The sequence below is a fragment of the Scyliorhinus canicula genome, chromosome 6 (genome assembly GCF_902713615.1).
Source record: "Scyliorhinus canicula chromosome 6, sScyCan1.1, whole genome shotgun sequence".
NCBI classification, from domain to species: domain Eukaryota; kingdom Metazoa; phylum Chordata; class Chondrichthyes; order Carcharhiniformes; family Scyliorhinidae; genus Scyliorhinus; species Scyliorhinus canicula.
Window position 1 is genome coordinate 100,851,405 of NC_052151.1, and position 23,214 is coordinate 100,874,618.

Below are 23,214 nucleotides of genomic sequence, written 5' to 3' on the forward strand. Positions count from 1 at the left end.
TATTATTTTTTTAACTAGCTGCCTTCCAATTGAGTTCTAATGATCGGCTATTGATCCTTTTATTTGCTATCAGATCAGATGCATCAACATTCACAGAAATAGCGCTAATATATGCAGGATTGTGTCTGGCTCGAAATTAAAAACTACAACGAAACATCATACTGTAACAAAACTGTGAGAGGCTTTTCCACTCGCATTCCTCCGCGCGAAAAGAAAATATAAGTGCCGCGTAAACAACGGCTTGGTACCTGCCCTCCCTCTGTCTGTGAATGTTGTGTAAACGTTGCACAAAACAACACCAGCAGAGTAATGAGGTGTGAAATAGGCCAACCTCCACCTCACCGGTGGCAGCAGCACGACAAACACAGGAGATGCCCAACATTCAATACACAAACAGCCCTCGGGCTAAGAAACAACACACACATTCGGATCGCCCAGTCCTCGCCACTGCGTCCAAATATTATCGAAATGTTACGAGGTCAACAGGTTGGATCCAGGGCTGCTGTCAAAAAAAATACACAGCTCTTGATCCTGACTCCACTGCGTATTGATCCGTAAAGTGACACGATCTCCTGGCATTAAACACAGCCCCATCTTTAAAAGCTGATGCTCTTACTATGCTTAAGCAAACGAGCTCAAGGTTACATGGATGGAATGTAGCACGATTGATTTAATTTCAAAATCGTTCATAGTTGCAGTAATTTAAAAGCAGAAAAGTAGTTCTATCAAAATGCTTCACGAAACTATCTTTAAACAAGTTGATTCTTAATCTTTCATGCATTTTGGCGCACAGCTCATTTCAGCGAGAACTGCTATTTTAACGATTGGCATTCATTTATTGTTTGTTTTTGAAAGGTTGTTTTTACATTGTTCAGACATAACTGCAGCCAGAGCGATCACTTCAGAAGCATACATAAAGAGCCAAGACAAGCTACACGACGGGAACTGTTTCCTAATCATTCAATAGTAGCCAGATAACATTTCTTAATTCTTCAACAAATGTGTTTAAAAAAATATATTTTTGCTCAGGTAATTTTCCAAAGGTTCCGATCAATCTGCATCACTGACACATATTTTTCAAGAGTCACATTTGCAGAAGTTGTGCCGAACTCCAACAAACCGAGTAAATACAGATATCAAAAACACACCAGCTCGGGACAGTCTGAGAGATGAGGTCAGGATGAGTGATGTGATTTTTAAAAATATGGATCGACTATTTCAGAGGAAGACATCTGATGGAAATATACAATGAGGATATGTGCATCAAGTCTTCGGTGTGGGTGGATTTTTGTTCCACTTTAGGATTGTCGATGTTACTTATGTTTTTCAACGTTTTAAGACAATCTAAACATTGCAAAACAAGGTGAAGTTAAGTATACCAAATAATTATAACAATTAATTGGAAATGTTGGTTATCGCGACTTGTATTTCTTTTCAGTGATGTATATATTCGAAACATGTTTTATAAAAAAGTAATAACAAGATAAATTAGCATATAATACAATGGTTGGTACGTTTCAGACAATAGTCAGGCTATCTGTAAACTGAGCAAGAATACCTCTTCTGTTTTATCCTCTCTTTTTTTAATTTGCCCAGAACACCTTGGCTGGAAGTATGTACAGAGGGTGCTGTAATGTTTTTTTCAAACCACCTCTTGTGCAGACAGCGTGTAATTCAGAAAGTTCAAATTACAGGGGAAGTGCTGAAGAATAGTGTCCTGTTTCTGTTCACACGATTATACCACAGCTTAACCATGCACCAAGTACAAAAGCGGCTCTTTAAAAAAATACAAAATCAATGGGTGCTTCTGTCTTCCACTGTCTATAGACACTTTAAACAGCCAAGCTTGGCTTACATACTACACACATATGCGTTTACAATCGCGCCTGAGATTTGACTCCGGGGCTTGGAATGGAGTGGAATATACACCCGGTTCATACTTGTGATACTGATACAGAGGTCGCGTTTTAAACTGTTATGTTTCCTTCATATTCCGCCTGAACAGAACTGTGATTTCATAAAAGGGAAACTGAACAATAATCTTTCTCTGAAGATGTCAAACAGCTCCATTGTATTTTATGAGCGGTGGAAAGTACAGCGGTGCCCGCACCACTCCGGGGGCCTTTCCATTTGTCCAGCTACCGCTAAAATTAAACCGGGGACCCAGTCCAAATACCAAGCCACATTTCTGCAGACGACCAAGCAAAGCCTATTCATTATTGATTTTTTAATATTTCCCAAGGAAAAGCTGGGTGATTGGAAGATGGCGATGCATGAACTGACAATGAAAAGTATAAACACATACTTATAAAAGGGGGGCCACAACTTTGAATGCACACGCTGCAACATCTGTGAGCATGACAGGGAGCTGTTTCCCCTCCCAGTTTGGCAGTTCTCTAACAGCCCATTCCTTTTGCAGTGAGCTCTGGGCTGTTTCCCACGCTTTCCTCGACCCGCGTGTTTGACGTACGGAGGGATCGTCATCCTGGGTTTCCACCAATGGGGAAGGAGGCTCCTTTGGGCGGCCTGTCACTCAGAGCTGGGATGGTGGGGGGGAGAGCAGATCCACACATTGCAACATTGATATAGCTTATACCGTGGGAAAGAGCATTAGACTGTTCAGGCTGCCAGCAGCGCGCTGGATCTGTGGTTTGAGCTCAAAGACCCCTCTTGAAAATCCAAAGCGCCGACAAACTGCAGAGATTTCTTCTGCTCCCGCGGCGATGAAGCGCCCTTGTGAAGAGAGCTCTTCAGATAGCGATATTGATGAAACGATAGACGTAGGGAGCGAAAGTAACTACGGAGGGTGAGTTTATGAGTAGTTTACAACTCAGTACAGCGCGTACTTGTGTGACACCTGTTAACTCCTATTACTGCATTACTTTTGGTTCGTCCAGAACGAGAATTAGGCTGACGATACCGACTTTTTGTTTCAACAGTCAGGGCAACAATGCACTCATAAGAGCTGGCTCCCCGTGTACAACCTCCCAAATTATGGCCAGAAAGAAAAGAAGAGGGGTAAGTTCTTGCTTTATCTATCACTGCACACGTTCCCATTATTGCTGAAAATATTCAACCTGCCCCTGACTGTACAACTCACTGTCTCCTAGATTATTGAAAAGAGACGTAGAGATCGTATCAACAATAGTTTGTCAGAGCTGCGTCGACTAGTCCCGACTGCGTTTGAGAAACAGGTACTGGATGGTCATTTTTTGTGTGTGTGCTCGATTCGTCAAAAAAGCTTTCAAAATGTTACTTGCAACCGCCACCGTATAACAGCCATAAACTGAATATACATTCATAATGATTTAATCAGTGACGGGGTGTTACACTACCTCCGCTGTGGATCTGGATTGAAATACTGCACTGGCTGTTTGAGGGGGCAATGCTAACATCGCCAGATTTTAGATGTGAAAGAGAGTTGGGCAGAATCATTGCTACAATGTTCTTGCTTTCTCAAGGGTTCGGCCAAGTTGGAGAAAGCGGAAATACTTCAGATGACAGTGGACCATTTAAAGATGCTCCGGGCGACCGGAGGTAAAGGTAAGGAGTTAATTGAGCGTCTCTTCAGAGGCGATTTGAAGAAGGAGCCCTAAGCAAACAGCACATTGACAATTGTGGGCGGGCCCGGGCTGAGAGCAGTGCAAATGCTAATAGCATCATCGAGCTCGTGGGAAAGAGCCGGCGGGACAAAGGCAGCACTTGACCCCGGCTTCTGTTTGCTTTCCTAACACTGCGGGAGCGAGTGCTTTGTGAAACCAGGGAGCCGCATGCGGAGATTGTTTGGGCTTTTTTTCTCTCTCTCTCTCACTCGCTCTCCTAAAGCAGTCAGACCTGCCCAGGGAAACAAAACAAACACAGCTACACCAACAGGGCCCTTCCAGTAACGTCTCCGCGCTGCCATCTAATGTTCACAGGGGGAGGCACAGAGCTGTCACACCGCGAATCCATCTGTCCAAGATCCAGAACAGACCTTTCTCCGCCCGCCCAGCAAGAGACTGTTAGCTGCAAATAATTCAATGGCTTTAACCTGTTTCACTCTGCAGCTCATGGTCGCAGCGAGATGTGAATGTTTAAATGGTCAGATAGAATTCATTTACAAATACTTGCCGCTGGCGCTGCACCAAAAAGGTGATCAATAAAATCAATGAATGCACGCTTTAAATTGAACCACTAAATGTTTGCAAACCAGCATCACCCCCCCCCCCCCCCCCCCCCCTGCCCACTTGCAACCATCAATGCTGTTGTCAAAGCTTTCGGATATTAGCAATGTTACTCTCATATTAACAGTGCACGTGTACAATATTGGACTGCATCCCTTTAACTGGCTCTCCCGGTTATGTTTCTGCAGGGTTTCTGGACGCTCACGCCCTCGCCATGGACTTCATGAGTATCGGTTTCCGGGAGTGCCTGGCCGAGGTGGCCCGGTACCTGAGCTCAGTGGAAGGGCTGGACACCTCGGACCCTCTGCGGCTCCGCCTGGTCTCTCACCTCAACACTTACGCCTCTCAACGGGAAGCGGCAGTCATGACCTCGTCGGTGGCTCATCACCACCATCACCACCACCACCACCATCACCAGCAACAGCAGCAGAGGCTCCAGCACTCCCAGCAGCAGCAGCAGCCTCACCAGCAGCACTGGGCCGCCGCTTTCCACCAGCTACCCTCCTCCGCCTTGCTGCATCATCACGGGCTCTCCAGCGACAGGCTGCTGGCCTCGGCCTCCGAGCTGCACCCAGCAGGTACCGTGGTCCCGGCTCCAGCAGGAGGCTCTGCCCTGCTCACTGCCACCCTGGCGGCCGCGGCTCACCCGGGCGGCGGGGCCGGCATGATCGGCCGCATAGCCCCGCTCTCCACCTCCCTCCTCTCCCTCTCCGCCACCGTGCACGCCGCAGCCGCGGCGGCCGCCGCCGCCCACAACTTCCCGCTGTCCCTGGGCACCTTCCCCGCCGCTGTGCTGACGCCGGGCGGCGCAGCCCTCAGCCCGCCGGGCATCGCTGCCGTCCCGCGGGCCAGCGGCAGCGCGGGCGGCAAACCTTACAGACCCTGGGGCACCGAGATAGGAGCCTTCTGAAGGGAGTGAGGAAGCGCCGAGTCCACCCGGGCCAGTGCCTCTCCCTCTGACTCCTGGGGCTGGAGGAGGGACAGACAGTCACAGCGGGGCCGGCACTCGCTGCAGCAAACTGCCCGGCCGGCGCCCCTTTCCCGCCATTGCACCTGACTGACTGCAAACCTGTCGCCCAGCTCCCTGCTTTTTGAACTGTTTGACAGCTCGAGCAAAAAAACAAAAAATGGTGAGAACAATAATGTAATCGCTTGAAAAACTTGCTCTCTGCAGGACCTTGGCTGATAACCCACTGCAAGAGCCACCAGTACTGTTACCAGCAAGTCGACAGCCATTTGACTCGGGAGCTTGCTGCTTTTAAGTACCCCAATATTGACTATTTTGTTCACGCAAACTGTCAGCAATCGACTGCATCACCCTGAAGAGCTGTATCTCCAACTGACGCCCATCGCAGCCGAGCAAGCAGAAAACAAACAGCCTTCTCATGTCGCCAGCAAGTTGACCACCACACAACAGATGAGTGAAAGATCTCTCGCTGATTTTGGAAGCATCTCGCTTAAAGGACCTTCCCTTGCGATTAATTGCAGCATGCCTTCTACAAATGAGGCAAGGTTTTTTTTTGGATGCAAAGCACACTTTTTCCCTTTTGAGACTTCCTCCTGCAACATGAACATTGTAGCTGAAATGTTTGGTATGTGATAGTGGAACGATTCAAATTGCGCTCAGATTGAAGCTTCTGATCGCTAATTTTCTCCTGTGGGATTCTCGACATTTTTTCAGGTGAAAGTCAATCGCCGTCAAAAGCAAACGCCTGGATGAAACAGACTTAAACTTAGGAATCGCACATGCATACCTGTAGCATCAAAAACAGGAATGCTGAGTAAGCATTCTCACACCGCTGTGCCTCTGGTTCTGAATGTTGAACAGATGTTGATGTTTATTTGTTTTGGAAATGGTCAGCAGCAGACTGCACACCCATCCCATTGCAAGAACTACACTTAGTTGGGGCATAAATGGCAATACTTTTGGAACTGTATTTTCTAGTTGGATTAGAAAAGGGCTCGTTTTTAAAGTTCTGGACAGTCCATGCAATACAATGAAATGCTTGGTCCAATTTATGTATGAGAAAACTGAAGAGGAAAACAACATTTACAGTGCCCGATGTTAAACCTTTTTGACCACCTGTCCATTGTGCATATTTTGCTTATCCAAATCCCAAATCTGTTTGCCCAGATTCTAAATATATAACTGCGTTAATTGAGCATTAACAAAACTGAAAATAAAGTGAGCAGAATTCTATTTGTTCTTCTCCAAATGTACTACAGGCAGTTAGAATGGCAACCATATTGATTTAAAATGTGGCCTATATTAATATCATTCCTGAAAATTAATAAAACTCAATTTCTTTAAATCAGATTAAAATCTAGGTCAGTCTTGGTGATTATGAATATCATTCCTGTCATTTGCAGCTCTGTGCATTCTGACCTCCCACGTACCACGTCCTCTATACCACAATCTCACGTGGATGGGGGAGCAGGAGCTCATACCATGTGATCCCCATTAATTTTATGTACTGTACTTTGCCTTCTTCATCCATTATAATGCAATTTCTTAGCGTATAGTTAACGATCTGTTGTCAAAATTCATTCCGCCTTGAAGATTTAAGTTAATACAATGGTACCTGGGATCCCAAAGGCTCATCACCACCTTTCTTTGGAACTTCCCAAGCACTCGTTTATTTTAATTATCTGCTTTAAATGTAACATACAAGATCATTCCTCCCACCATTCCCCCCAGTGATCCTTCTAAATTATATCATACTAACACATACATGCAATGAAGTGGATGACAATTAGGCATACAAATTTATTCAGCAGTGAAATTTCAAATTCATGACAGTCAAACAAAATACCAAAAGGTGGATTTTTAAAACATTGTTGTTGATATAGTAAAATAAATAGAATTCTGCCAATAAATTTACTTTCATTGCATTTTAGTTTCACCTTCCAAATGTTTGCGTGCTTAGAATTAATGCTAGATTAATAAAAGTTCTCAATTGTTGCTGCAGGATAATTATTTTGGAGAAGAGGGTCCCCTAATTATTAAGTGAAACATGAAAATTATTAAAATATTAATTATTAGGTGAACCGGTAAATGTTGTCACACAATAAATCTCAAGTAAGCTGAAGTTGCATCATTTGCTTGAGGTTAACATGGAAGCTATGCAAAAACATACAGACATTGTGAAATTATGTGTCCAGTAAAGCCTAACTTGGAACTAACAGATCAGAATTTATGCCAACGGCATTTTTTCTGGATTAAATAAATTCTGTCTGTAGCCAACTGCAGTTCTCCAAGGTAAGTAGACCTAGTTAATGCTGGGCCCTAGGCATAAGACACAGTACTTGATGAAACAGAATAGTCCAGAGCTGAAGACTGAGGTCGGCCATAATTCTAGAATATGATTTTTTTAATGTGTCCATGCTTTGAGGTTTGTGTGTGGGAGTCAATTGTAATGAGAAAAAGCTGGTATGAGAAGCTTCCAAGATATGCAAGTACAATCTTAGATCACCCTCAAGATGTGTTCTTTTGTCCTTTTATTCAGTCACATTCCCACTGTCACTAATATGTTGCTAAACATACTGCCCCAAGGCTAAGCAAATGGCATTTAATTTTGAGCTCTGTCCCAAATGCAACTTATTCACTCAGTTAAGTAAAATGTAAAATATGAGGTGAGAATATGTTTATTCATAAGATCAAAAGTGAGTACTTGTGTAGAGATGAAACACTGTAGTTAATATGTTGCACTTGAATTCTCTGCTGTGTGGAGAAGACAGTGGTAATAAATAAGTTTACTGTATGCAGGAGATGATACAATACAAAATGACACATTTGCCTATTTACCTGCATTCTGTAACTCATATGCATTAAATGTTTATAAATATACATTGGTTTTACGAAAAATGTGCTGCTTATTGAACATCCTCTGTTAATACTTTAAGAAATCTACCCCCAAAATTAGTTTCAGTTACTGGGTAACAATCTGGTAACCTTTTTGTAAATGTCTTCAACTGTTCATCTTCAGAAAGAAAGAAGATCTAAATGGTTATTTAAAAAAAAATCACATTTGATTATAGTTAGATGGTCACACTGAATAGTGGAAATGCAGTACGATTATATATTGCAAGATCTTTTTCAAAAAAAAATATATATATATATCTTTTTTTAACAGGAAACTCGTCCAGTTAACTTGAAATCTGTCATGGGGAAGTTGTTGGAATCAATCATTAAAATTTTTTTTAAGAGTACCCAATTATTTTTTTTTCCAATTAAGGGGCAATTTAGCGTGGCCAGTCTACCTAATCTACACATCTTTGGGTTGTGGGGGTGAAATCCACGCAGACACGGGGAGAATGTGCAAACTCTACACAGGCAGTGTCCCAGGATTCGAACCCAGGTCCTCAGCGCCGTAGGCAGCAGTGCTTTTTAAAAAAAAATTAAAAATAAATTTAGAATACCCAATTTTTTTTTCCAATTAAGGGGTAATTTAGCATGGCCAATCCACCTATCCTACACATCTTTTTGGGTTGTGGGGGTGAGACACACGCAGACATCGGGAGAATCTGCAAACTCCAGATGGGCAGTGACCCGGGACCAGGATCGAAACCGGGTCCTCAGCGCCGTGGGCAGCAGTGCTAGCCATTGCACCACCATGTCGCCCTATATTGGCAGATCAAGACCGTAGCAGAGACAACTTTTCACATGAGGCATGTTCTATCTGTGCCACCATGTTTCTGCCTTTGGCATATACCCACTGTAAATTTCAAATGAGTGAAAACCAAAGGCACTGTTACTGTGTCTGAAATATGAGGCATGCAACCTCTGTGTTCTCTTCTTTTCAATTGATTTAGTGTTGCTATTCCACTCACGCCTCTGGTTGTTGTAGAAGTCTTTCCCATTGTAGAAAGGAAGGGATTCAGCTATGCAGATTTTCGCTTAAGATAAATGGGAATCTCCCTTGAAACATGATGCCATGAGTATCCAAGTTTCCTCAATGCTGTTTTGTAGGGTTTCATATGCCAATAGGGGGAGTCATTTTTCCACAAAAATGGGTCAAAATTGCAGCCAGCTTATGCATCTCTGAATGGCTGGCTGAGTGCTTGCATTGGCAGGGATGAAGCCTGGTTGCCTGTCCTTCCTTCAACTAAGGAATGGTGATGAATTTTTTTTTAAACCTTTAAAATGGAAGGAAATATATCTAATTTCAACATTCCTTCAATAAAAAGAAAATACTGCGGCTATTGGAAATCTGAATAAAAGCAGAAAACACTGGAAATACCCAGTGGGTCTGGCAGCAGCTGGAAAAAGAGAAACAAAAAGCGAGCACTTTTCCAGGAGACACATCCGGAGTGAGACTCATACAGAGTGGGGATTGAAACTTGGTAATTTGGTGCAGTGAGGTAAATCAGCAACGGTAAGTGGAAAATCTAATTCTGCTGTTTTTCAGTTGAAAGTGCAGTGTGGAGCTTAGTGTCTGATTGGTTGAAGCTGCCCCCACCCTAATTGCTGAGAGGCAGTTATCTGTCAATCACCTGAGGCCTGTTGAGGCCTGTTTAGGGGCACATTGTATTATTCTCTTTGAAGTTAAGGTTTTTTTTGAGTCATCGGTTAGCTGAGGTCTGTATAAAAGACAGACAGAGAGCGCACACAGTAAGCAAGCACTTTTCCAGGAGACACATCCGGAGTGAGACTCGTACAGAGTGGGGATTGAAACTTGGTCATTTGGTGCAGTGAGGTAATTCGGTGCAGAGTGTGAGGAGGTGCTTTTTAACCCTGGTAAGTGACTGGTAAGTAGTCTCTCTTTTTCTTTTCATTGTCTAATTTATTTATTTTTATTTTGAAATTCTAGTTGTTTAAGTTTACCAAGGGTTTAAGACATGGCAGGAGATCCCAGACCCGTGTCATGCTCCTCGTGTGCGATGTGGGAGCTCAGGGACACGTCCACTGTCCCTGGCTCCTTCACGTGCAAGAAGTGTGTTCAGTTGCAGCTCTTGTTAGACCGCTTGACGGCTCTGGAGCTGCGGATGGGCTCACTTTGGAGCATCCGCGATGCTGAGGAGGTCGTGGATAGCACGTTTAGCGAGTTGGTCACACCGCAGGTGAAGGTTACTGAGGGAGATAGAAAATGGGTGACCAAAAGAAAGAGCAAGAGTAGGAAGGCAGTGCAGGTGTCCCCTGCGGTCATCTCCCTGCAAAACAGATATACCGCTTTGGATACTGTTGAGGAAGATGGCTCACCAGGGGAAGGCAGCAGCAGCCAGGTTCATGGCACCGTGGCTGGCTCTGCTGCACAGCAGGGCAGGAAGAAAAATGGCAGGGCTATAGTGATAGGGGACTCGATCGTAAGGGGAATAGACAGGCGGTTCTGTGGACGCAATCGAGACTCCAGGATGGTATGTTGCCTCCCTGGTGCAAGGGTCAAGGATGTCTCGGAGCGGCTGCAGGACATTCTGGGGGGGGGGGGGGGGGGGGGAGGGTGAACAGCCAGCTGTCGTGGTGCACATAGGCACCAACGATATAGGTAAAAAACGGGATGAGGTCCTACAAGCGGAATTCAGGGAGTTAGGAGTTAAACTAAAAAGTAGGACCTCAAAGCTAGTAATCTCAGGATTGCTACCAGTGCCACGAGCTAGTCAGAGTAGGAATTTCAGGATAGATAGGATGAATGCGTGGCTTGAGAGATGGTGCAAGAGGGAGGGATTCAAATTCCTGGGGCATTGGGACCGGTTCTGGGGGAGGTGGGACCAGTACAAACCGGACGGTCTGCACTTGGGCGGGACTGGAACCGATGTCCTAAGGGGGGTGTTTTCTAGAGCTGTTGGGGAGGGTTTAAACTAATGTGGCAGGGGGATGGGAACCAATGCTGGAAGTTGGAAGGTAGTAAAACAGGGACAGAAACAAAAGGAAGTAAGGGGAAAAGTGCAAGGCAGAGAAGACATAGTCAGAAATCCATAAGGGCGACAGTACAAGGTACAGTGACTGAGGGGAGCACAGTGAATAGGCCCAGTAATAACAAAAGGAATAAAACTGGAGATGTTAAGATTCAAAACAGAGGTAAAAAAAACAACATAAGTGTACTTTACCTGAATGCTCGTAGTATTCGGAATAAAGTAAATGAGTTGGTGGCACAAATCATCGTAAATGACTATGATTTAGTGGCCATTACTGAAACATGGTTAAAGGATGGTCACGACTGGGAGTTAAATATCCGAGGGTATCAAACTATTCGGAAGGACAGAGTGGATGGTAAGGGAGGTGGTGTTGCTCTGTTATTTAAGGATGACATCCGGGCAATAGTAAGGGATGACATCGGTGCTATGGAGGATAAGGTTGAATCCATTTGGGTGGAAATCAGGAATAGTAAGGCGAAAAAGTCACTGATAGGAGTAGTCTATCGGCCACCAAATAGTAACGATATGGTGGGGCAGGCAATAAACAAAGAAATAACTGATGCATGTAGAAATGGTACAGCAGTTATCATGGGGGATTTTAATCTACATGTCGATTGGTTTAACCTGGTCGGTCAAGGCAACCGTGAGGAGGAGTTTATAGAATGTATCCACGATAGTTTCCTAGAACAGTATGTAATGGAACCTACGAGGGAACAAGCGGTCCTAGATCTTGTCCTGTGTAATGAGACAGGACTGATTCATGATCTCATAGTTAGGGATCCTCTCGGAAGGAGCGATCACAATATGGTGGAATTTAAAATACAGATGGAGGGTGAGAAAGTAAAATCAAATACTAGTGTTTTGTGTTTAAACAAAGGAGATTACAAGGGGATGAGAGAAGAACTAGCTAAGGTAGAGTGGGAGCTAAGACTTTATGGTGGAACAGTTGAGGAACAGTGGAGAACCTTCCAAGCGATTTTTCACAGTGCTCAGCAAAGGTTTATACCAACAAAAAGGAAGGACGGAAGAAAGAGGGAAAATCGACCGTGGATATCTAAGGAAATAAGGGAGAGTATCAAATTGAAGGAAAAAGCATATAAAGTGGCAAAGATTGCTGGGAGATTAGAGGACTGGGAAATCTTTAGGGGGCAACAGAAAGCTACTAAAAAAGCTATAAAGAAGAGTAAGATAGAGTATGAGAGTAAACTTGCTCAGAATATAAAAACAGACAGTAAAAGTTTTTACAAATATAAGACAAAAAAGAGTGGCTAAGGTAAATATCGGTCCTTTAGAGGATGAGAAGGGAGTTTTAATAATGGGAAATGAGGAAATGGCTGAGGAACTGAACAGGTTTTTTGGGTCGGTCTTCACAGTGGAAGACACAAATAACATGCCAGCGACTGATAGAAATGAGGCTATGACAGGTGAGGACCTTGAGAGGATTGTTATCACTAAGGAGGGAGTGGTGGGCAAGCTAATGGGGCTAAAGGTAGACAAGTCTCAAGGCCCTGATGGAATACATCCCAGAGTGCTAAAAGAGATGGCTAGGGAAATTGCAGATGCACTAGTGATAATTTACCGAAATTCACTAGACTCTGGGGTGGTCCCGGTGGATTGGAAATTAGCAAACGTGACGCCACTGTTTAAAAAAGGAGGTAGGCAGAAAGCAGGAAATTATAGGCCAGTGAGTTTAACTTCGGTAATAGGGAAGATGCTGGAATCTATCATCAAGGAAGAAATTGCGAGGCATCTGGATAGAAATTGTCCCATTGGGCAGACGCAGCATGGGTTCGTAAAGGGCAGGTCATGCCTAACTAATTTAGTGGAATGTTTTGAGGACATTACCAGTGCAGTAGATAACGGGGAGCCGATGGATGTGGTATATCTGGATTTCCAGAAAGCCTTTGACAAGGTGCCACACAAAAGGTTGCTGCATAAGATAAAGATGCATGGCATTAAGGGTAAAGTAGTAGCATGGATAGAGGATTGATTAATTAATAGAAAGCAAAGAGTTGGGATAAATGGGTGTTTCTCTGGTTGGCAGTCAGTGGCTAGTGGTGTCCCTCAGGGATCCGTGTTGGGCCCACAATTGTTCACAATTTACATAGATGATTTGGAGTTGGGGACCAAGGGCAATGTGTCCAAGTTTGCAGATGACACGAAGATGAGTGGTAAAGCGAAAAGTGCAGAGGATACTGGAAGTCTGCAGAGGGATTTGGATAGGTTAAGTGAATAGGCTCGGGTCTGGCAGATGGAATACAATGTTGACAAATGTGAGGTTATCCATTTTGGTAGGAATAACAGCAAACGGGATTATTATTTAAACGATAAAATATTAAAGCATGCCGCTGTTCAGAGAGACTTGGGTGTGCTAGTGCATGAGTCACAGAAGGTTGGTTTACAAGTGCAACAGGTGATTAAGAAGGCAAATGGAATTTTGTCCTTCATTGCTAGAGGGATGGAGTTTAAGACTAGGGAGGTTATGTTGCAATTGTATAAGGTGTTAGTGCGGCCACACCTGGAGTATTGTGTTCAGTTTTGGTCTCCTTACTTGAGAAAGGACGTACTGGCGCTGGAGGGTGTGCAGAGGAGATTCACTAGGTTAATCCCAGAGCTGAAGGGGTTGGATTATGAGGAGAGGTTGAGTAGACTGGGACTGTACTCGTTGGAATTTAGAAGGATGAGGGGGGATCTTATAGAAACATTTAAAATTATGAAGGGAATAGATAGGATAGATGCGGGCAGGTTGTTTCCACTGGCGGGTGACAGCAGAACTAGGGGGCATAGCCTCAAAATAAGGGGAAGTAAATTTAGAACTGAGTTTAGGAGGAACTTCTTCACCCAAAGGGTTGTGAATCTATGGAATTCCTTGCCCAGTGAAGCAGTTGAGGCTCCTTCATTACATGTTTTTAAGGTAAAGATAGATAGTTTTTTGAAGAATAAAGGGATTAAGGGTTATGGTGTTCGGGCCGGAAAGTGGAGCTGAGTCCACAAAAGATCAGCCATGATCTAATTGAATGGCGGAGCAGGCTCGAGGGGCCAGATGGCCTACTCCTGCTCCTAGTTCTTATGTTCTTATGTTCTTAATGTTTTGAGTCAAATATGGCGCATCTTTGTGGACTCAAAATATGAACTCAGTTTCTCCCTCCACAGATCCTCCAGGCCTGCTAAGCTTTCCAACAGTTTCTATATTTATTTCAGATTTTCAGCATCCACAGTATTTTGTTGCTAAGAAAATTTTAACTTACTTTTCAGGTGGAAGCCTCCAGTAGCTGAAGAAATTGATTATAACCTGCATGGCAACAACTTACAGTCCAATTCAGCAAAGGGGCAAATGCCAGGCATGGATGTCCACTGAGCAGTCCTAATTAATGTGGTGGGCAGTACGCCTCTGGCACAGCCTGAGCGTAAAGAAGGAAACAGCCATATTGAACTCTGAGGCGCTCATTTCATTAAACGGCCGCAACATTGTCGAGTTTCAGGGCCATTGTTTTTGAAGAAGTAACACTTTGTTGTCATATCCTGCAAAGAAACACAGGACAATAATTTATTGCAACTATTTAAAAATTCAAATTATGTTCTGTGAGTGTTTTAATAAACAATTTATGGCCTAATAAGTGGAACCAATCTCCTTACAAAACAATGCACATATCAGTGTCAATTCAAAGCACTTTTTTCCAATGTTAAGGCCTGCTGCCATGAGTAGTTTATGCTTTTTATCAAAATGCTATGCTGGTACACATAGTACAGAGTTGACTTGTTGTAGATAATGCTTTATTCCCAAGTATTTGTTTCTGGCAGTGAAGGGATTATGGGATACAGTAACAAAATTGTCTGATAAGATGAGATTTATTTTCATAAAACAAACTTATGTAACAGTATTATGAGTGGGTTTTCTTTATTGAGCCTGACTGTTCTCAATTAAATATAAAATTACAGGGAAAATCAATTAGAGGGAATCTTATTAGAGATTTATAAGATAGTAACTTATATCCAAAAGGTAAATCTGGAAAATTACTTTAAATTAAAAGAGTAGAAGGGACATGGGTTCAAAATAGTAAGCTGCACATTTAGGATTTTTTGGGTGAAGCTTTTTTTTAAGATGTCAATCTGCAAGAGCTGTAGAAGATAATTAAATGCATTGCAAGTCACATCTGCATTGAAATGCCAATCCAATTAGTCAATGGTTTGTGCATATTAATGCATTCATTATAATGAAGATCGTGGAAACAAATTTTCTTTCCTTTTCTGACTGTGTGTGTCAGGCAGACTGCACATCAGAGTACATGCCCAGAACTCATATTTCCAGGTTAAGCTTATTACCTAAGTCCAGTGTACCTGAGGTATTGGCCTTTTCATTGGCAGGACGTTCATTGCACATGGTAGGCTGTACATGTTGGAATTGAACTGAACCAACAACCAGTGTGATGCAGATGTTCGCACTGCCTATCTGTAGTCCAAGAATCTGATTTGTGACACAATGAAAATCTGATTCGTGACACAATGATTCAATGCAAACTGCTCTCAACTGTTTCTTAGCCATAAAATATTGACAGTTTTCCAGTTTAAGCAACATCTAAGCCTTAAAGCTGAAACAAGAAAATATGCAACTCTTGCAAATAATTTAAACAAAACCAATTTGGCTTGGTGCTGCTCAAATAGAATTTTCTGCATCCCTCCAAAAAAAACAACGGAAACTAGAATCAACACCAAAGTGCCATATTATACTATACTTAAGATTAGGTGTAGGTCAAGATGCCCACAGGAATGTACTCTGGGGCAAATATTAAATCTGAGTGGCCCCAAAATGGCTGTAAAACTTAAACTGGAGTCAAGCCGGTACCTTCTTGGCTTTAGATGTGATTTTGATGGTTCACATGCAACTTTGACAGCTATGACCTTGTTACTTGGCTCCTGATTACATGTCCGGTTTCTTTCACTGTCTTCCATATACGGAGCCTATTTTCACAGCAATATTGTCTGACCTTGTGACCGCTGCAGAATTAAATGTTTGGTTTTCTTTAGACTTTAGTTGGCCAAGGAATTAGGTCCTTGAACAACTGAGCTAGCAAAAGGGCCACAACAACAAGATTACCAGCAATAATTGGTGCAAATCATACCGACAACAGAGTGCTAAGGACTAAATCCATTTTTATTCCAGATGATCAAGGAAGATACCTAGTCTGTTAGTTCAACAGGAATTAAGTTACTCAGCATTAGACTACACCCATCCCTGGACCCTGAAGTATAATTACAAAAATAATACACTATTTGTACATATTTTTGTACATGACAACATGAATCCAAAATTATTGTTATGTTTTCCACAGTTTAAAAAAAATTGTTTGGACAATCATGAGTCTATTTAATCAGAAATTTTGAAAATACAAAGTACTGTTTTTCAGCTTATGTTTTCAAATCAAATTTCATACTAAAGGATGGGATGTCATTATATCTCCCACTTCCATTATCATGAATCGTGCAAACAAATTAAATGTTGTAAAATAAATAAATGATTAATTAAATAATTTTTAAAAATCCAATTAAGGGGTAATTTAGCATGGCCAATCCACTACCCTGCACATATTTTTGGGTGGTGGGGGTGAGGCCCACACAGACACAGGGAGAATGTGCAAACTCCACACAGACAGTGACCTGGGGCCGGGATCGAATCTGGGTCCTCGACACCGTAAACCCCAATATTTTAGTTTATTTGTAAGACTGTGTGGAAAGAATGATTCACTCCAGGAGTGATTGCATGAAGAAATAGGTGCTCCACCCCCACAAGTTTAGATCACATCCCAGACGCCATTTCCCAGTAACTCTTCAACTTCTTGCAGCCCTAGATCATGCGTGTATGATTCGTTGGCCCTCGCCCACACTTCTCGCATTCATCAGCCACCCCTTGAAAGTGCCCACTCATCTTCGCCTGGGTGCACTGTGCACCACCTTGAACTGAATCAAGCTCATCCTTGCACAGGAGGAGGTTGAATTCACCCTACTCATCACCCGCCTCGCACCACAGTCCCCAACTCCCGATTCACCAGGAACAGCAGTTGCTCCAAAAGGGTGTACCTCGGCAACCTGGGAAACATCCTCCACCCCATTTTGTGCAAAGACCTTTGCCTGCATGTATCTAAATTCACTCCCTCCCGGCAACTCAAACCTCTCCCACAACTCATCCAGACCTGCAAACCTACCTTACAAATACAAAACCTGCACCCTCACCAGCTCTGCCTCCCTCCATTTCCCATATATCCCATCCATCTCCTCCGGCTTTAACCTGTGGTCTCTGCACAGTGGTGTCAACACTGACATCCCCTCCAACTTAAACTGTTTCCGCAGCTGATTCCACATCCTAACTATCGACTGTACCATCAGGCTCCCTGTATACTTAAGCTAGCAGCAGTGGAGCTGTCACCAGAGCCTCCAGACTGGATCCCCTACAGGACTCCTCTTCTATTTTGACCTACTCTGCCCCTCCCTCCACCCCCTACCATCGCCTCACCTACTCCATGTTTGCTGCCCAACAGTGGTGCAGCAGGTTCAAGAGTGCCAAGCCCTCTTTCTGTTACTGCCTCTATAGCAGCGCCCTCCTTACCTCGGCACCTTCCCCGTCCATTTAAACTCCAAAACCATTTTCTCCAATTTCAGGAAGAATGCCTTTGGGAGAAAGATCGGGTGGGTCTGGAAAACGGACAGGAGCTTTGGCAGCACATTCATCTTTACCACCTGCACCCTCCCTGCCAGTGTCAGGTGTAATGTGTCCCATCTCTTACAATCCCCCTAATCTCCTCCACCAACGTTGTCAAATTCCACCTGTGCATTGTAGCCCATTCCCTCGTCACCTGAATCCCCAAGTACCTGAATCTTTTCCTCGCTACCTTGAAAGGCAAGATCTCAAATTGGCCTGCACCCCACCGCATTCACTGGAAATGCCTTGTGCTCCTTTGTTTTGCTTTTAAAAAAAGTTTTAGAGTACCCAATAATTTTTTTTCCAACTAAGGGGCAATTTAGCGTGGCCTATCACCTAACCTGCACATCTTCAGGTTGTGGGGATGAAACCCACGCAGACACAGGGAGAATGTGCAAACTCCACACAGACAGTGACCCAGGGCTGGGATCGAACCCAGGCCCTCAGCGACACCTAACTCTTCCTGATATTTAATTTATACACAGAGAAGGCCCCAAACTGTTAGCACAGTTGCTTCACAGCTCCAGGGTCCCAGGTTCGATTCCCGGCTTGGGTCATTGTCTTTGTGGAGTCTGCACGTTCTCCTGGTGTCTGCATGGGTTTCCTCCGGGTGCTCCAGTTTCCTCCCACAGTCCAAAGATGTGCAGGTTCAGTGGATTGGCTATGCTAAATTTCCCTTAGTGTCCAAAAAAAGGGTAGGTGGGGAGATTAGGGGGGTTGTAAGAGATGGGAAACATTATGAGAAAAAATGGAGGTTGGACTGTTTGTATTGGAGAAAGCTGAGAGGAGATTCAAAATTATTAGAGGTCTATGCAGCATAGATAGGGAATTTCCCATTGGTGATGGGATGGAGAACCAGAGGGCACAGATTTAAGGTAATTGGCAAAAGAAGCAATGGAGACATGAGGAAAATCCTTTTCATACATCAAACCAGCTATGATTGTTAGCATCTTAGCTACCTGAGAGTACGGTGGAGGCAGGGTCAATTGAGGCTTTCAAAAAGGAATTGGGTCATTATGTGAAAAGGAACCGGTTACAGCGTTTTGGGAAAAGGCAGGGCAGTGGTAGTGAGTGGGCCAGCACAGCCACAATGGGTTGAATAGCCAGTTTCCGTGCTAATTCTATGGATCTAGCTATGTTGTCATTTTATTATAGTATGAAACATAACTAAATATGGTCGGGTGTAGGGAAATAAGTCGTTTGTTGCAAATGATTGCAAAAATAACTGAAAATTTCAAGTGACATAACTGACAAGTAAAAATAACACATTAACAGACAATTCATGCGAAGGAAATAAAAGACAAATGTAATAAATTACCATTTGGAATTTGCAGGAAATGCCTTGTCCAATTGAATAATTGCTTGTAGTTTAGCGTTATTTGTACTTTTAACTCTGTCCTACCAGCTGACTCACACCAACGATAGCAGATTAGTGCTGTGAGTATATACTGTGCAGAGGCGATTGGACAAAAATGCAAAATGGTAGGGTGACAATTTCCATTAATAGCAGGCAGAAGACCAGGTTCCTTGGAGTTGCAAGGAAGACATTAATGGCACACATTAAAAATATTCGCGCCTTTAAAAGATGGCGCTTTACAAAATATTAACCAGAAGGTGGGGGGAAAGGAAAATGTAATTCCCTGACCGGGAATCGAACCCGGGCCGCGGCGGTGAGAGCGCCGAATCCTAACCACTAGACCACCAGGGAACTTGAAAGTGTCTCACCCCAAAGATTCTATAAACATTGTGACGTAGTATAATTGCCACATCCATGAGTGTAATACTTTCATTTGCCGCGAGCTGCCTGTGCCGCTGCTAAACCCTGAGAACCAAGCGCCTGCTGCATGAATCTGGCGGCGGTCTCAAAGTCCGCAGTCTAATGTTACCGGGTTTTGTATTTAAACAACAGAACTACCAAATTGTCTTTCTATTTGGCGCAGTGCAGTAATAATCTGCAACTCCAATAAATTGTGTGCACAGACAGGCTGACATTCGTTTTATTCTGGAGGTGGGACAATTTATAGGTTTCTTCGCCTCCCTTTCTCCAATTGTCGAAAACTGTGCACATGCCACTTATTCATTAGCTTCCATAAAGCAGCACAAAAACGCTTGGAGAGCCCAGTCGCCGCCTGAAAGTAGCGGACAAACCTCCAGAAGCCCCACATTTTTCTTTTCTAATTTTCCCGCCTGTTTTTTGTGCAGGGGCAACAGCTTTGATTTGAACACTGCTAAATCCTGCCCCCTCCTGGTGCTTTTTCAAAACGTTTGTGTTGCGTCCTGCATGTTTTTCCTTCAAGATTGTGCATATTGCTTAATTCTAAAAACATTTTTATTTCACAGTTGTTAAAATCTTAACTGGCTTCATGATTCCCTCAAGCCTGTCAACAACAATAATTTATAAGGCACCTTTAAAGAAATGAAATGTCTCGAGGCGCCTTACAGGAATATTATACAAGTATGACACCAAGTCATATCGGCGATATTAGGCCTTATGGCCAAAGGTTTGGTCAAAGGGGTAGATTTTAAGGCATGTCTTAAAGGAGGAAAGTGAGATAGAGAGACGGAGATGTGTATGGAAGGAATCCCTGAGATTAGGGTCCAGGTTACAGAAAGCATGGCTACCAATGTTATAGTCATAGATGTTTACAGCATGGAAACAGGCCCTTCGGCCCAGCTTGTCCATGCCACCCAGTTTCTATCACTAAGCTAGGCCCACTTGCCTGCATTTGGCCCATATCCCTCTATACCCATCCTGCCCAGGTAACTGTCTAACTGCTTTTCAAAGGACAGAATTGTACCCGACTCTACCACTGCCTCTGGCAGCCTGTTCCAGATGCTCACCACCCTCTGTGTGAAGAAACTTCCCCTCTGATCTCTTTTGTATCTCTCCCCTCTCACCTTAAGCCTATGCACTCTAGTTCTAGACTCCTCTACCTATGGGGAAATATGTCGACTATTTACCTTTTCAATGCTCCTCATTATTTTATAGACCTCTATAAACTCACCCCTAAGCCTCCTCCGCTCCCGGGGAAAAAAATCCCAGCCTCTCTTTATAATTCAGACCATCAAGTCCTGGTAGCATCCTCGTAAATCTCTTCTGCACTCTTTCTAGTTTAACAATATCCTTCCTGTAATCGGATGCGCAGAACTGAACACTGTATTCCATGTGTGGTCTTACCAATGTCTTGTACAACTTCAACAAGACTTCCAAACTCCTGTATTCAATATTCCGACCAATAAAACCTAGCCTGCTGAATGCCTTCTTCACCACCATGTCCACCTGCAACTCCATCTTCAAGGAGCTATGAACCCGTACTCCTAGATCTCTTTGTTCTGTAACTCTCCCCAACTCCATTAACTGAGTAGATCCTGCCCTGATTTGATCTACCAAAATGCATCACCTCACATTTATCCAAATTAAACTCCATCTGCCAATCTTCGGCCCACTGGCCCAATTGGTCAAGATCCTGTTGCAATCTTATATAATCTTATATAAGGCAGCACGGTAGCATGGTGGTTAGCATAAATGCTTCACATCTCCAGGGTCCCAGGTTCAGTTCCCGGCTGGGTCACTGTCTGTGCGGAGTCTGCACGTCCTCCCCTTGTGTGCGTGTGTTTCCTCCGGGTGCTCCGGTTTCCTCCCACAGTCCAAAGATGTGCGGGTTAGGTGGATTGGCCATGCTAAATTGCCCGTAGTGTCCTAAAAAGATAAGGTATTTGGGGGGGGGGGTTGTTGGGTACGGGTATAGGGTGGATACGTGGGTTTGAGTGGGGTGATCATTGCTCGGCACAACATCGAGGGCCGAAGGGCCTGTTCTGTGCTGTACTGTTCTATAAAGAGGAGTCCCCAAAGACAGATCGCTCTCTTCTTCTTCACCTTCATCTTGGCCTTGGCTCTCAGCGACAAGAGGCCCGCCAAGCACCAACCAAGTAAGTCTAAGGTCAACGCACGCTACGAGATAGGCGCTCCTAGCTGCTATTCTATACCAGTTCGAAGCCAGCAGTATCAGAACCGGAGAACGGCCATTGTTCCTGAGTGGGCACCCGAAGCTAAGTATAGGCTTTTAGTAGTAGTTGTAGTTTAATGAGTAGAGTTTATGCATGAGTAATAATTGACTGTATGTGTAAATAAATGTGCATTGATTTCAAACTTACTAACTGGTGTATCGAGTCTTTGATCAGTATTCGGCTTTGAACCCTGTGGTGGTATCAAAAAGATACCTGGCGACTCTTGAGCAAAGGTAATTTAAACAGAGCAAATTAAGGAAAGCATAACGAGCAACATTTACTTGCAACATCTGACGGCACTCGACTTAGAAGTGGCCCCCCCCACTCCGAGCGAACCCAAAATGTGAATTAGAAATCCAATTGGAAACAGGAAAACCACAAGTGTTTAAGCAATACTGATCAAGCCTCCAGAATTCGGAAGTGTGTTAATGCATGCGTACTAACTGGGATACAAGGTAAACTTGAGGGATTTTGTTGCGTAAAACTGTCGGGAGTTTTGTAGGACGGAAACTGGAGTAAGCCATACCCGTGTTTACATCACCACTTTATCACCCCCTGTTCCAAATTCAGTAGAGAACCCAGAGATAGAAAAGATGGCAATGAAGGCAATGGAATGCCTTATGAACCCCCAGGAATTCGAGGCCGCAGCGACCAGTAGAGTAGGACAGTGTCCCGTTTGGGAAGAGGAAATTAGGAAGTACCTCAAAGGGAAAGGATGGCCCCTTTGGAGAGAATTCTGCGCTAATGAAGAAACAGGTCCCGGGAGTATAGGACATACTTGGTGGGAGAACCTGACAGAGATCCACAAGAAGAGCTTGGGAAAAGCTCGCAAGCCGATGGCAATCGTGTCCTGTCTGGCACAATTGCGAGGCACAGAGGAGGTCGTTCGGACGCTCTGTAGAGAGATAGAGGAGAGAGATAGAACCAGTAAGGTCGACGTGAGTGATATTGAGAAGGAGAATAAAGAATTGAGAGAGAAGTTAGCAGCAAAGGACAGAGAGGTGGATGATGCCAAGAGGGCACACCAGTCTTGTCTGGCGCACTTAAGCAGCTTCCAGACACAGTATGATAAGGCCTACCATAGGTCTTATGATAGGACACACAACGTGTAGTCTTGGTAAGACAGGAAACCGAGCAGCATGTAGAAACATTGCAGAAACTGTGCAATGACTTAAAAGCAGCCCTACCAGCAACAGAACAAAGGCAGAGCTCCGTAGACCACGCAAAGTGCCGGAAGCAAATTGCAGAATTGCAATCCCTGCTTTCTGTTCAAAATGGCTTTCAGAGCACATTCGGACCCCAATTAGACCAGGAAAATGGCCCAGATTGGCAGGAATTAAACAAAACAGCCCACAGATATGTACATGGAGCATGTGCGCAGGAGAAGCCCCAGAAAAGGAGAGCACCCCAACCCCCCACTGAACAGGCAGAATACATCCCCATGAACCCGGTAACCACACACCGCAGGGCCGCAGCAGAAGGAGAAGCAGATTTTCA

At 44.0% G+C, this 23,214-nt stretch overlaps 1 protein-coding gene, 1 long non-coding RNA gene and 1 other non-coding gene across 4 annotated transcripts; 1 reads left to right on the top strand and 2 right to left on the bottom strand.

The window, feature by feature from the left end:
- Positions 1–2,559: 2,559 nt before the first annotated feature.
- On the top strand, positions 2,560–8,021 carry hey2 (hes-related family bHLH transcription factor with YRPW motif 2). Of its 2 annotated transcripts, XM_038799742.1 has the most exons (6): positions 2,568–2,806; positions 2,940–3,018; positions 3,111–3,194; positions 3,462–3,543; positions 4,352–4,741; positions 5,338–8,021. In XM_038799742.1, exons 1-6 carry the CDS (start codon positions 2,724–2,726, stop codon positions 5,484–5,486), a joined length of 867 nt encoding a protein of 288 aa, XP_038655670.1. In that variant the 5' UTR covers positions 2,568–2,723; the 3' UTR covers positions 5,487–8,021. The 2 variants fall into 2 exon arrangements, with proteins under 2 accessions (XP_038655669.1, XP_038655670.1); XM_038799741.1 differs by having other exon boundaries at positions 2,560–2,806; positions 4,352–8,010.
- LOC119967346 lies at positions 7,530–19,315 on the bottom strand. Its single transcript, XR_005460965.1, has 3 exons — positions 19,028–19,315; positions 14,264–14,537; positions 7,530–8,162 (listed from the first exon to the last, which is right to left on the bottom strand). It is a non-coding gene; the product is annotated as an uncharacterized LOC119967346 (long non-coding RNA).
- Positions 19,316–19,345: 30 nt separating this feature from the next.
- Positions 19,346–19,417, bottom strand: trnae-cuc. The gene has a single exon. It is a non-coding gene; the product is annotated as a tRNA-Glu (tRNA).
- Between the last annotated feature and the right edge of the window lie 3,797 nt (positions 19,418–23,214).

Excerpts from the sequence above, each read along its gene's own strand:
- hey2 (XM_038799741.1), top strand. The coding sequence starts at position 2,724 with ATGAAGCGCCCTTGTGAAGAGAGCTCTTCAGATAGCGATATTGATGAA. Across the intron at positions 2,807-2,939 it reads AGCGAAAGTAACTACGGAGG|TCAGGGCAACAATGCACTCA; the intron begins GTGAGTTTATGA and ends TTGTTTCAACAG. Across the intron at positions 3,544-4,351 it reads CCGGGCGACCGGAGGTAAAG|GGTTTCTGGACGCTCACGCC; the intron begins GTAAGGAGTTAA and ends ATGTTTCTGCAG.